At 51.8% G+C, this 12,533-nt stretch overlaps 1 protein-coding gene across 11 annotated transcripts in view; it reads right to left on the bottom strand.

Moving 5' to 3' along the window:
* Window positions 1-855: 855 nt before the first annotated feature.
* Window positions 856-12,533, bottom strand: part of ARHGEF9 (Cdc42 guanine nucleotide exchange factor 9) — a 179,380-nt gene continuing 167,702 nt past the window's right edge. For 7 of the 11 annotated variants that reach the window (XM_066559268.1, XM_066559266.1, XM_066559262.1 and 4 more), the window contains exon 10: window positions 7,651-11,526. In XM_066559268.1, the coding sequence (XP_066415365.1) occupies window positions 11,345-11,526 (182 nt within the window). In that variant the 3' untranslated portion in view covers window positions 7,651-11,344. Of the gene's footprint in view, window positions 2,382-7,650; window positions 11,527-12,533 lie in introns of those variants that run through there. The other 4 variants (XM_066559257.1, XM_066559258.1, XM_066559259.1 and 1 more) reach the window with 4 other exon arrangements.

The raw sequence follows: 12,533 nt of genomic DNA, 5'->3' as shown, positions 1-12,533 counted from the left end.
ACAAAGTCTGGGAAAAGGGAAAGGGAAAAGGGAAAAAGGAAAAGGGAAGAGGGAAGAAGGAAAAAGGAAAAGGGAATAGGGACTTTCTCCTGACTTGTGCCATCATCTCTTTGCCATCATCCCCTTGCATCTTTGTTGGATGTGGACTTTGTTTTCCTTGAATAAATTTGTTTTTAGCTCAATAAAGTGCACTTGAGATCCCCTCCTTCCCTGGCAGCCTTGTTCTTCCTGCAGCATTTAGGGGAGGGGGGATTTGAGGCTGAGCTTTGTTTCCTGGGAAAGGCTGAAATCCTGGAAGCCCAGAGTGAAACCCTGACTGGCTCTGGAGAGGTGAGGATAAAGGGGGAGCAGCCAACAAAACCAGGATTAGAACTGGGGACCTGTGGGTGTCCAGCAGGAGCAAAGCCTGACCCAGCTCCTCAGCTCTCAGAGGCCCAACCAAAGCCCCCCTGCTCCTGCCCCTCTGCTCAGCTCTGGGTGCACCCAGGGGTGGGAGCTGCTCCAGCCCCTGCATGCCCAGGGTGCCTTTCCAGGGGCTGGGAGAGGCTGCAGAGGGCTGGGGAGCCAGCTCTGTGTCCATCCCTGCAGGAACAGGGGGCCAGAAACGCCTCAGAGGGGCTGGGCTGGCACAAATGCCCAGCTTGGGGTGGGCAGGAGGCCCCAGGGGGCTCTCAGCTGTGCTGTGTCCCAGGTGTGCCCTGCAGCAGCGCTGGGATCTCTGCACACGCTGCCTTTGGTCACAGCTGGTGCTGGCAGCCCTCAGCCCTCTGCTGCTGGCCCCAGCCCCTGCAGTGATGTCCCTGAGGCCACCCCAGCCCAGCCCTCCCCAGCTCCAGCACTGCAGCCAAACAGAAATGAGCATTTTCCAGAGCAGCTTTAATTCATTACGAGCCACAAGTCAAGAGGAACAATTTTTTAAAAATTCCATCTCTTTTACCTAGACAAGTGTTCCCATGCCATTCATTCTGCCTTTGCTGCTAAGGCTTTTCCCAGCCCCTCACTCCAAGCACAGCTGGACAGAGCTGCTGGTGGCTCTGCTGGCAGCTTCTCCATGCTCAGTTCCACCTGAAGGATCCCTCCACAGGGTTTGGATAGAAACCCTCCCAGCCATGGTTATTTATTGGAACCATCTGTTTGCCCTGCACAGGGGGAGCCCAGCACAGCATTTCTGTTGATTTTCAGACTCTTTGCACCCCTGGCAGACCCCAGTGAGCAGCCCCTGTGTTCCCATGGTGTGGTTTGGTGCAGGGGTGAATAATCCTGGCACTGAGGGCAGTGCCCTTTCCCTGCTGCCCTCTTGGAATTTCTCCTGAGAATGGCAGAGGAGTTATAACTGGGGTGGAGGATGGAATTCAGACATTCAAACTGGCATTTCTGCTGCAGTTTGGATCAGCCTTTGTTTGTGTTTGCTGCAGGAGGAGTGTGGCCTTTACCCCACCTTGCCTGTCACCAATGTGCTTTTTATGAAAAGCCAGGAGAATCACAGAGTCAGGACAAAGCCCAGTGCTGAGCAGGTTTCCCCCCTCTCAGAGCTGTTTTCTCTGGATTTTTGGGCATGCCAGGCACCCCCTGTGACCCTGCTTCCACCCCTCCCTCCAGGGGCTCTGTGTGGGGAGTGGGATGAGCCCTGGGGTGCACGTGGGCTCTGCTGGAGCAGCCTCTGGGAATGGGCTCTGCTTTCTGCTGCACCCTGCAGGAGATCCCAGAACTCAGCCCCTGCCAGCCCAGCCTGGCTTCCCTGTGCTGGGAATCCACAGTCAGCACATCCCAGATGGCAGAATCCAAGCACCCATTTCCCTTTGCCAGGGAAGTGTTGTTACCCCCCTGCTCCACAAACCCACCTGGGACCCCCACACAGCCAGGGATGTCTTTAATGGAGCCCTGTGGAGGCTGAAAGCACTCAGCTGGGAGCAGGCAGCACAATCCAACTCTTTAATGGTGCATCCAGACAGGAGGAACAAGGGAACACCAGCCTGGGCCAACATTTCTGCTCCTCTCCATCCTTCTCCTTCTGCCCCAGCTGCCCAGCAGGCTGGGCATGGCACAGCCAGGGAGGGGCTGGGATACAAACCTGGGGTGCCACAGTCACCAGGACACAAAGCTGGGGTGCCACAGTCCTGTCCCAGCAGCAGCAGGGGCCTCCAGCAGGAGATGCAGCAGAGCTGGGGCTCGGGGAGCTGCTCAGTCCTTGGGCAAGGGCAGCAATCCCTGCTGGGCACAGCCAGAGCCCATGGCCCCCCTGGCTCCCAGCAGTTATGGGTATTTATTGTATGAGCTCCTATTCTCCTTTCCTGGTCCAAAGATTCGGGATTTCCTCTGAATTGCGTGAAACCACCGCAGCAGCAGGGCTGGCCAGGCACTCCTCTCGTGCTGCCCTGGATCTGTGGGGGAGTGAAACTTTGAGGAAAGCAGAGTGATGGTCACATATTCCCTGAAAAAGCTGTGGGACAAGGCTTGGTTAAGGCAGTGGGGACAGCTCCCCTTGGAGCTGCAGGGGGAGTGTGGCCTTCACCCCCCTTTTCCTGTCACCAATGTGCCTTTTTATGTAAAGCCAGAAGAATCACAGAGTCAGGACAAAGCCCAGTGAAAAACCCTCCCTGTTCCCTGTGCCCACAGCCCCATCCCAGTAATGAGCCCCCCGTGGGGGTGGGAGGGCTCCTGGGCACTGTCCCAGGCGTTTGTGTGCCCTGGGTGTCCCCTGGGAATGCCAGAGCCCTCTGCAGCCGGCCTTGGACACCAGCACAGCAGAGCTGGGCTCCAGCCAGGCCGAAAAATAAATCACAAACAACTAAAATAAATCACAAAACACAAACAGTCTGGTTTAGGACAGATAAGGCAGCGAGTGACAGAGATTTTGACAATTGCACTATCAGTGCAATTTGCTTGTCTTGTCCTTTGCTGATTTAGGGCCGTGTAAAAACCAGGCTCTGTAAAAAGCACCCACTTTCTGTCACCTGAGCTCTGTGCTGTCAGGCTGCTCTCTTTTTTTGCCACAGAAAAAGCACAGTTTGGCTGCTGAGGAGTTAAACCAGAGCAAATGGCACTTTGCTTTATCCAGCTTCCAAACAGAGCACGGAGGACTTGTGTGATGGCTCAAATGTGTGGAAAGCAATTCCACTCCAAGACGTGCTGCCATTCCTCAGACTCAAATCTCCCTGCACAGGAGTGACTGATGAAGGAAAAGCTATCAAATGTCCAGGTCAGCAGCACCAGATTGAAATTAAACCAGGCTGGGCAGTGCAGCTCAGCAGAGCTCTGCCCAGACCATTCATCTGCAGGAACAGCAGTGACAGAGGACATTGTGACACAGCAGCAGGGACTGACTCCTGTAAATGACTTCTTTGTTCAAACCTGCTGCTCCCCTCACATTTCTGCAGTGCTCAGGGTGTCAACCCAGCCTCTGTCAAACCAGACTTAAAGACTGCTGTCTTGAGGATGAGGCACCTCTTAAGTCCCAAACCATTTCCACCCAGGGCAGACCACACTGTGGGCAAGGGCCAGCTGCTTTTTGATCTGCTATGACCTTGCAGAGGTTTGAATGCACATCCACACCCTCTGAGGATTTACTGAATAAAAGCTGAACAGCTTTTGTAAAGGTGAGCTAAGAAGAGAAGCAAATACACCAATAGAACCTGTAATCGCTTCTCCAGATGAAAAACAGAGAAGGAAACTTCTCTTCTGAAGTTAATTCCACTGGCTCCAGGGCTGGCCATGAAGGCAGCCCTGAGTGTCTTGGAGCTGATTCTCAGAGGTTATTTATAAGTGAATTTAGTGCCAGGATTTGTGGTGGGAAAACCAGATCCTGGCAAAAATGTGTCTCTGTTCCAGCTGTGAAACAGAACAAGGCCAGAGGGGCTCTAGGTGTGTGCTATGGGTCTGTGTGTGTGCAGAGCTCTGTGGGTGTGAGCAGGATCTGCTTGTGAACAGAGCTCTGGGTGTGCAGAGTTTTGTGTGTCCAGAGCTCTGATTGTCCTGGACCTGTGTCCAGTCCTGTGTGTCCCAGCTCTGTGTCCATCCCCTTGTGTGTCTGTCCCCAGCTCTGTGTCCAGCCCCATGTGTGTCATTCCTGTGTTCCCCCTCCTGTCCCCCCAGAGTCATTCCCAGCTCCCCCAGCAGTGTCACATCTGACAGGTGCCCCAGACCAGGCACTGCTTGCAGCACTGGTGATTTCTTTATGAGACACGTGTTCCTGCAAGGGTGGCACCTTTAACATGCTCTCCTGAATGGAAAATAAATCTTCCCCAGTGTTCCCTGTCTTGTTTTGTTGGTATCAGGAGAGAAGGAAAGTGCTCTGTGTCCCTCAGACAACACACAGGCCACCCTGGTTTTGGACAGGGAGGGGCTGGAAGGAAATTTGGGGATGTGCCTTGAGGGGCTTTTGAAACAGGGAAAACTTCTGAAGCATTTCCAGCCTGGGAAAGGGCTGAGCACAGAGATCTGTCAAACCCCCAAGAGGTGACAAACTCCTGTGGCTCTGACAGGAGAAGGTGCAAATCTTCACCAGGATGAATTTTGCCTGGAGAGAGCTGGAAGAAAAAAGGATGTGAACATTAAAAGCATTTCAGAAATACCTTCTGTCTCTTTCCCGTAGCAAAGGTGGGAGGTGCAGACAAATAAAGACAGTTTTACAATTTGTACCTACAGCTTTTGGGATTATATTTGTAGTTTAACAGCTCCTGTCCTTCCTTAGCCACTGACTGTGGAACCCTTGGTGGACAGGGCTTGGAAACACTCTGAAAATGCCACTTATTCCTATTCCATCTCCCAGCACATGCAATTTCAGTCATTCCTTATAAACCAGCACAGATGGTGCATTACATGCTTTGGGATGCTGCCCTGCTGCTGCACTTAGTGCAGAACCCAGAGTAAGAAGAAAATGGATTGTTTGGGATGGATTGGGATGTGTAATCCCTGCAGCATCACTCAGACTGAAAATCTCATTCCTTAAAAAGCAAAAGCTGCTCTGTAACACCATGGATACACAGAGGGATAACCCAGAGCCAGCTTTGCCATAGAGCCCTTCCCAAACACTCCTGCCATTCACAAACACCTCTCCCACTCCAGGAGGAGCCAGGCCCACCCTGGCTGTTCCCAGCTCTACACAAATTCCTGTGCTCCAGGTGAGGCACAGACACACCCGGGGCTGTCACCCTGGAACAACCCCAGCCTCCCTACAAGAGAGGGGGGTTGAAATGGGTTTCTTTGGTTTTGCTTTTTGTTTTATGCAAGCAAAGTTCGGAGTAGCTGAATGCTGGCTGGCTGGAAAAGCTGAAACCAAACAGATCACACGGGAGACGGAATTTGGCCATCAGCTCCAGGCGGCAGCAGCGCTCCCGGCCATGGAAGGGCTGCAGGGCAGGGAAGGGCTGGGAAGGGCAGGGAAGGGCTGGGAAGGGCAGCAAGGCTGGGAAGGGCTGTAGGGCTGGGAAGGGCTGCAGGGCTGGGAAGGGCTGCAGGGCTGGAAAGGCTGCAGGGCTGGAAAGGCTGCAGGGTTGGGAAGGGCTGCAGGGCTGGGAAGGGCTGAAGGGCAGGGAAGGGCTGCAGGGCTGGAAAGGCTGAAGGGCAGGGAAGGGCTGCAGGGCTGGAGAGGCTGCAGGGCTGGGAAGGGCTGCAGGGCTGGAAAGGCTGAAGGGCAGGGAAGGGCTGCAGGGCTGGAAAGGCTGCAGGGCTGGGAAGGGCTGCAGGGCTGGGAAGGGCTCCTCTGGAGCCTCGGGAGTCTCGGTGGTGCTGCTGTCCCAGAGCACACCCGGAGCTGGGTGCCCGCGCTCCTGCTCTGGGTGCCCTGCCCATCCATCCCCAGCGGGTCCTGTGCTCTCCCATCCTTCCCCACAGCTCCTTCTGCAAACCTGGGGAGAGCAGAACGCTGGAAGGCTCTGCTGGCCTGCACAGACAGCGGGGTGGCAGCAGAGGAGCTCTCCAAGGGCAGGTTTGCACTGAGATGCAGTTCGGGTGCGCAGTCCCTGCTGTTCCCTGCTCCCCTCAGGTACACCCGGAGGGAAACAGCATCACTGGGAGAGGAGACCCCGGCACAGCCCCAGCGTCCTCTCCACTGCAAGCAAGGCAAGCAAGAGATAAAAGCTGGGCTGGGGGCGTTGCTGAAGCAGGAGGCAGATGTGAAGCTGGGATGTTTGAGGCCTGGGCGAGGCTGCTCCTGAAGCTGCTCAAGGCGCGGCCCCGCAAGAGCCTCGGCGCCGCTTTGCCTCTCTCCTCCCTCATCCTCTGAGTTCCTTGACCTTTGTGGGTTTTTACTGCCCTGAACTGGTCCCCTCACCTGTGCGGGATGTGTGATAGAACCCTGGTCACTCGTACCCCGACAGGGAGCCCGGGGCAGAGGGGGACGAGAGGAAAGCCCTCCCTGAAGAAGGAGCAGTCCTGGCCGGGATTATTGCCATCACCCGGCCCCTGTGCCTGAGGGACAACGAGCACCGCTCCCAACCCCCTTCTCCTGGTAATAATCGCATTTTTAGGCTGTCTAGAAATACACAGCTCACCTGCCTTACCTGGGAAATGTCACTGGGGTTGGAGAGAGCACCTGGCTTTCCAGGGATAAAACCCATTCCTTGTCCCAGGACAGGACCCCCTGCAGCAGGGCCGGGTGTGGCCGGGCTCCCTCCCCTCAGAACCCACCCTGCTCTGCTCCACAGGCTCTGAGCTGCTCCTGGGCTGCTCACAGCACACCTAGGCTGTTTACAGCACACCTGGTATGGTCACAGCACACCTGGGGTGCTGACAGCACACCTGGTATGGTCACAGCACACCTGGGATGCTGACAGCACACCTGGGCTGCTGACAGCACACCTGGTATGGTCACAGCACACCTGGGATGCTGACAGCACACCTGGGATGCTCACAGCTGCTCACAGCACACCTGGTATGGTCACAGCACACCTGGGCTGCTGACAGCACACCTGGGCAGCTCACAGCACACCTGGGATGCTGACAGCACACCTGGGCTGCTGACAGCACACCTGGGCAGCTCACAGCACACCTGGGATGTTCACAGCTGCTCACAGCACACCTGGGATGGTCACAGCACCCCTGGGCTGCTGACAGCACACCTGGTATGGACACGGCACACCTGGGGTGCTGACAGCACACCTGGTATGGTCACAGCACACCTGGGATGCTGACAGCACACCTGGGCTGCTGACAGCACACCTGGGCAGCTCACAGCACACCTGGGATGGTCACAGCACCCCTGGGCTGCTGACAGCTGCTGACAGCACACCTGGTATGGACACAGCACACCTGGGATGCTGACAGCTGCTGACAGCACACCTGGGCAGCTCACAGCACACCTGGGCAGCTCACAGCACACCTGGGCTGCTGACAGCTGCTCACAGCACACCTGGGATGTCTGTCTGGCTGTCCCCCGTGGGCTGGGAGCCGGGCAAAGCAGGGACAGAATGGATTTAACCCTGTATTTGATCTGAGCTGCACTCGGAGCAGCCCTGCCAGGGGTTCTGTCCTCATCAATTCCCTCGGTTCAGAGGGAGGGCACAAAGCAAGGGCAGGGGGATTTTTCCAGGACAATGCTACTTTTTGGTGGCACAGGCTGTCTCGGTTGCCACTGGAGCTCAGCCCACCCGTGCTCAGCCTTGGGAGAAGGGTGACCCCGCTCTGAGGAAAATGATTTAAAATGCCTTCAGATGCCTTTTCACTTCTTTTTATTTAATTCCATAAATATTTTCATAAGGCTCAGTGTCTTTACAACACTTTTTTAAACACTTTTTTTGTTTTATACACACAACTTTGACACTTGTTTGACAGGGTCAAACAGTCCAATATAAACAAAATAATAAAACTGGCAAGTGCGGATCAGCTGGGTTACCAAAATCCTTTTTTTCTTTTTTTTTTTTCTTTTTTTGCTCTTACTGTTAAAACCCCAAAAGCACTAAAATATCAGTATTTGGCTTCAAACTAGAATTTTAAAAACCTTTTTTTTTTTTTTTTAAATTCTCTGCTACAAGTCCCTGTCGTCATAGTGCCTTTAAGCTCCTACAGACTCTTCTTTTCTTCTTAAGGAAAAATAAGCTTGGTGATGCCATGCAGAACTTACAATAGCTACTAAATATACATGTTCCCTGAAATGTAGCTGCAATGAAAAGATGACAGAGCATAAAGAGAACAAAACCAGAAACCCAAAGCACCACAGTGTACTATCAATAACATTGCAATGGATGGCTGGTGCCCATCCAGAAACTGAAACAAATTTCAAATATATTTCTCTATGTAATATTTTCTATTTACAACTGTTAGATGCACCTAGGTTGGTTCTTGTTTGACTTTTTGGAGAGGGTGGGGAGGCGAAAGTCTTGAATTTAGATCCTCTGTTCTAGTGTCTAGGTTAAGGGTAATGCATGTCATTTACCTAGGGAAGAGGGTTTCTTTTTATTTTTTATATATATATATATATAGATTCAGCCAGAGAAATACCGTAAACATGTAAGTTTGTTACAACTCTCTTGTTTCTGCATATGGAATGGGAAGTGGGTTCCTCCTGTCTGGCATTGGAATGAAAAGTCTGTACCAGATGCTCAGTCAAGTCACCCCCGTCTGCATGGGCGCTGCTCCCAGCGCTGTCACACTCACGCTCCAGCCCTGCTCCCTGCTGGGACAGCCACAGCAGGTGCTCAAGTGGGACCCAGTGCTGGTTCTTCTTTGTGCCAATGCTCCATCTCCTGCAGCACCTTGGCAATTTATGGAGGGGAAGAGCTTTCTTGAAGGCCCGAGAGCCAAGCCCCTCGTCCCTGCAGCCGCTGTGCCAGCGCCAGCGCGAGCGGCGCTGCCCGGGCGGGCTTCCCACTTAACAAAGAAGCTGCGAGTCCAACAAGTGGCCTTGTCAGATCTTGATTTATGATGCAAATAATGGTGTGGCGGTGGTGTTTCTTTTTTCCTAGTGCTGAATATTTAGGAAGCATCTTCTCATAAAAATTATGGATGTCTCATTCTCACTCTCTGAGGCACAAAACAGTAAATGAACAGGCTTAACTAATGTGCTTGTTACTTGGTTGGTTTTTTTTTTTCCCTAAGCAATTAAAAAGGCAAAAGGAATAAGTGAAATTTTCATCAAGTTGACAACATTTTGGAATCTCTCTCTTTCTCTCTCTCTCTCTGCCTCTCTCCAGCCATTCAGAAATAGTAAAACATTTCAGTTAACTGACGAGAACCCATCTCATGCACTGCTTTAAATACCCACTCTGTTAAAGAAACAAAACAATATTTGCTATTGATCCCACATTAAAATCTAGCCATAAAAATGCAAAGATACAAAAGAGCATAAAAATAATTTCAGATATAAAATGGGGTTGCTTCCTATTTGGCATTCCTGGTGTTTGCTCGCTGCCTGTCACAGAGGGGCCGCTCCTCCTCTCCAAAACACTAATCTGGCTTTGCTGGTTATTGATAGTTTCTAGATTATTCAAAAGTATAAGAGAGATTATTTTGGGATTTAAATAAAAATAATGCCGCCCTTGTGACATGCCCTGAAATAAAACAGGCTCCATGGAAACAATGAAATCACACTCTCTGATCTTCCCATTAACTTGGATTTCTTGGGGGCAAAAAAAAAATAGCCAACAAAAAAAAAAAAAAAAAAAAAAAAAAAAAGTAACTCCATGCTCTTTGTCCTGGGGTGCTTATGTGGTGGATCAGATTCCAAAGAAAATGACAAATACCCTCATCAATCACTTCATCCCACATTTTCAAAGGAGCTTGCAGAATAGCTCTGCAAAGATTTCAAGTTCATCTTCTAAATCTGGTTAAACAGTCTCATTTGCCCTAGGAAAAAAAAAATCCTCCTCCTGACAATGGTCTGTTTTACAAGCTTAACCATAAGCTCCTGCACTTGCAAACAAATGTACTTAAGGCTGAAATTGTAGGAAGGGTCTTTAAAAATAGAGCTGTGAATCTCCAGAGGGAGAAAAAGAGAGAGAAAGAGACCTGGAGGGTTGGGCTGGTCCATCAGCCCAGGCCCACTGCACTGACCCCTCCAGGGGACATGGAGGGGCCTGGACTGGACCAGCACCAGCTGGGACTGGGCACAGAAGCACGGCCACGCTGCCCAGTCACACCCACAGCTGCTGCAAGGAGCTCTCAGCTCCTCTGCAGCTCGGGCTCAACCTCAGGTGGGCACTCCCAGGGCTGGGGCGAGGATCCTTCCGCTAACGGGGCAGAGCTTGGGGGGACCCAGCGTGGGGAGGGCACTGAGAGCAGCCAGCCACTCTTGGGGCTCACTTTTGGGGTCACTGCTCCTGCAAATGGCAATTAGTGCTCCTTTAGGTGCTGCTGTGCAGGCTGAGTGTGGCCAAAGGATGGGACCTTAGTTCCTGAAGACAGAAAACTGGCCGCTTGTCGGAGCCTCGGAGCCAATTTTCCTCTCTGCAATGGAGGCATGAAGCCATTGGTTTTTAAGCTTTTATCTTTGCATGGAAAACAAAGATAGGAGTGGGCTTTTCAAGTGTCTCAGCTTGAAAAGAAAACAAATCAAAGTTAAGCCCACAGAAACAAAGCAAAAAGAAGAAAAGCCCCTGATTCTCTTTTCTCCGTCTTACTCCGAGTGTGAACAAATCACACCGAATTGAGAAAAAGACACGTGCTTAAAAAAATGCAAAAGATGAACTGAGGAAAACCCATCCCTCACTTCCTAAATAGCTGCTTGCCCTTCTGCTGGGTTTCACCTGCCCACGAGAGAACAGTTAAAGCCAGAGAAATACTGCGCAGCGGAGCGGGAGCACAGGGAGCACATCCAGACAGGCACGAGTCAGACGGGGGATGCAGGACGGGGACAGTGCCCGGGCTGGGGACCAGGGACAGCCAGGGAGGGACAGAGAGGGAGGGACAGGGAGCAGAGACCTCCCAGCACTCCAAAAAACAAACAACACCCCCCCATAAATAAAATCAAAGGAAATATACACCAATGTAGTCCATGAGGAAGTTCCATGACGGAATCACACAAGCGAGAAAGCATTCTGGGATGCCAATGACGACTCGGATGGGAATGAAGGAAAACAGGAAAAAAAAAACCCAACAAAAAGAGATGTCCAACCAATGGAGTAAAATAAAATAAAACAGGTCACATGGTTAGAAATCATTGGTGCTTCCTAGTATCTAGTAGCAGATTACTTCCCAAAAACAACAAAAAAAGTTTTTGGTCCTTCTATATATATACATATATGTATATATATTATTATTTTTAAAATGTGTGTATACATATATATATGTATATATATTTAGTTGCAACAGTGCTTCTCCGAAAAAAGGTCCATCTATAAATATAATTTTATTTATTTTTATTTTTTAAATTTTAGTTCTTTTAAGTTAAAATTCTCCATCTCTCTAGGTATTATTTTTTGAATGGTGTTAACCTGCTGAAGTTTTGCCAGAATGGTGCCTGGCTGCGTCTGGGTTCGGTGAACTCGAAGACCTGGGACTGGGATATGCCATCTGTCACCATGTATTGTCCCTGATTTAATGGATCCTGGGGTGGTGGGTAGGCTGGAGGAACCGACTTGGAGTAGCTCACACCTGCATCGATGATTGGGGGGAAAAAGAAACAGATCAGTCAAAGAGCAATCGGGTCAATAGTCGTTCTTCGTCATGCTACTGCTCCTTATCGCTCCTTATCACTCCTTATCGCTCCTTATCGCTCCTTATCGCTCCTTAACCGGTCCCACACGCCAGGACATGCCAGGGCTGGCCAGTCTCCAATCTCAGTGCCTGCCTGACCTCTCGGCTCTGAGGCTGCCTCCCTAAGCCAAAGCTCCAAGGCTGGGACAGGATCCATTACTTTTGTTGGGCAGAGCTCTGCCCGCCCTCATGGAAAAGTCCTGTGTGAGGCAGGAGAGCCGGGACAGGCCCTGCCCCGTGAGGCCAACTCATCCTGCTCCCATTTAACAACTCCTGTTCCAAGCTCCTGCTCACCCTCCCTCCCAGCTCTCCCTGGAGAACGGCCTTGCCCCAACATGCCCCACTGACCAGCCCCAAGCACGACCCCGAGCAGCACCCCGCTCCGGTTCCCGCACAGAACGGAGCAGAGCTGCTGTGGAAGAAGCCCTACCCTGCAGGGATGCACCTACACAGAGGGCAGCTCGTTCTTTAGAACAGTTTAGGACTTTTCCATAGGGTTTGTTCTCAATTCACCAGTCTGGTTTCAGCCCAAAAGCGGCTGCACGCCAACGCAGAAAAGGCTGATTCTGTTCAATCCAAACTGGAAGCAATGGATGGACTGGCAAGGCTACGCTTTTAGGGTTGAGATGTTCAATTCCCACACAGGTGAGGCACAGCTCCTGTGCAGGAACGGGGAGAGGGGATGCTGCCCTTACAGCTTTCCCACAGAATGAGGGGGCTTCAGCATCCTGTTGTAGAGGATGGTGAGTAAAGGGTGACTGAAGTGGAACAGAAGGGATGTGTGTCACCACCAAAGCGCAGCCTACGGGGCACAGTGACACAGTCTGGATGTCCTTCCCCACAAAGACAACCCCTCCTTCAGCCTCGGGGCAGCGGGGCCAGCTGGAAACCATGACTCCAGGAAG

The sequence above is a fragment of the Molothrus aeneus genome, chromosome 14 (assembly GCF_037042795.1).
Source record: "Molothrus aeneus isolate 106 chromosome 14, BPBGC_Maene_1.0, whole genome shotgun sequence".
Lineage (NCBI taxonomy): Eukaryota > Metazoa > Chordata > Aves > Passeriformes > Icteridae > Molothrus > Molothrus aeneus.
This window is presented reverse-complemented; position numbering and strand designations above follow the sequence as displayed.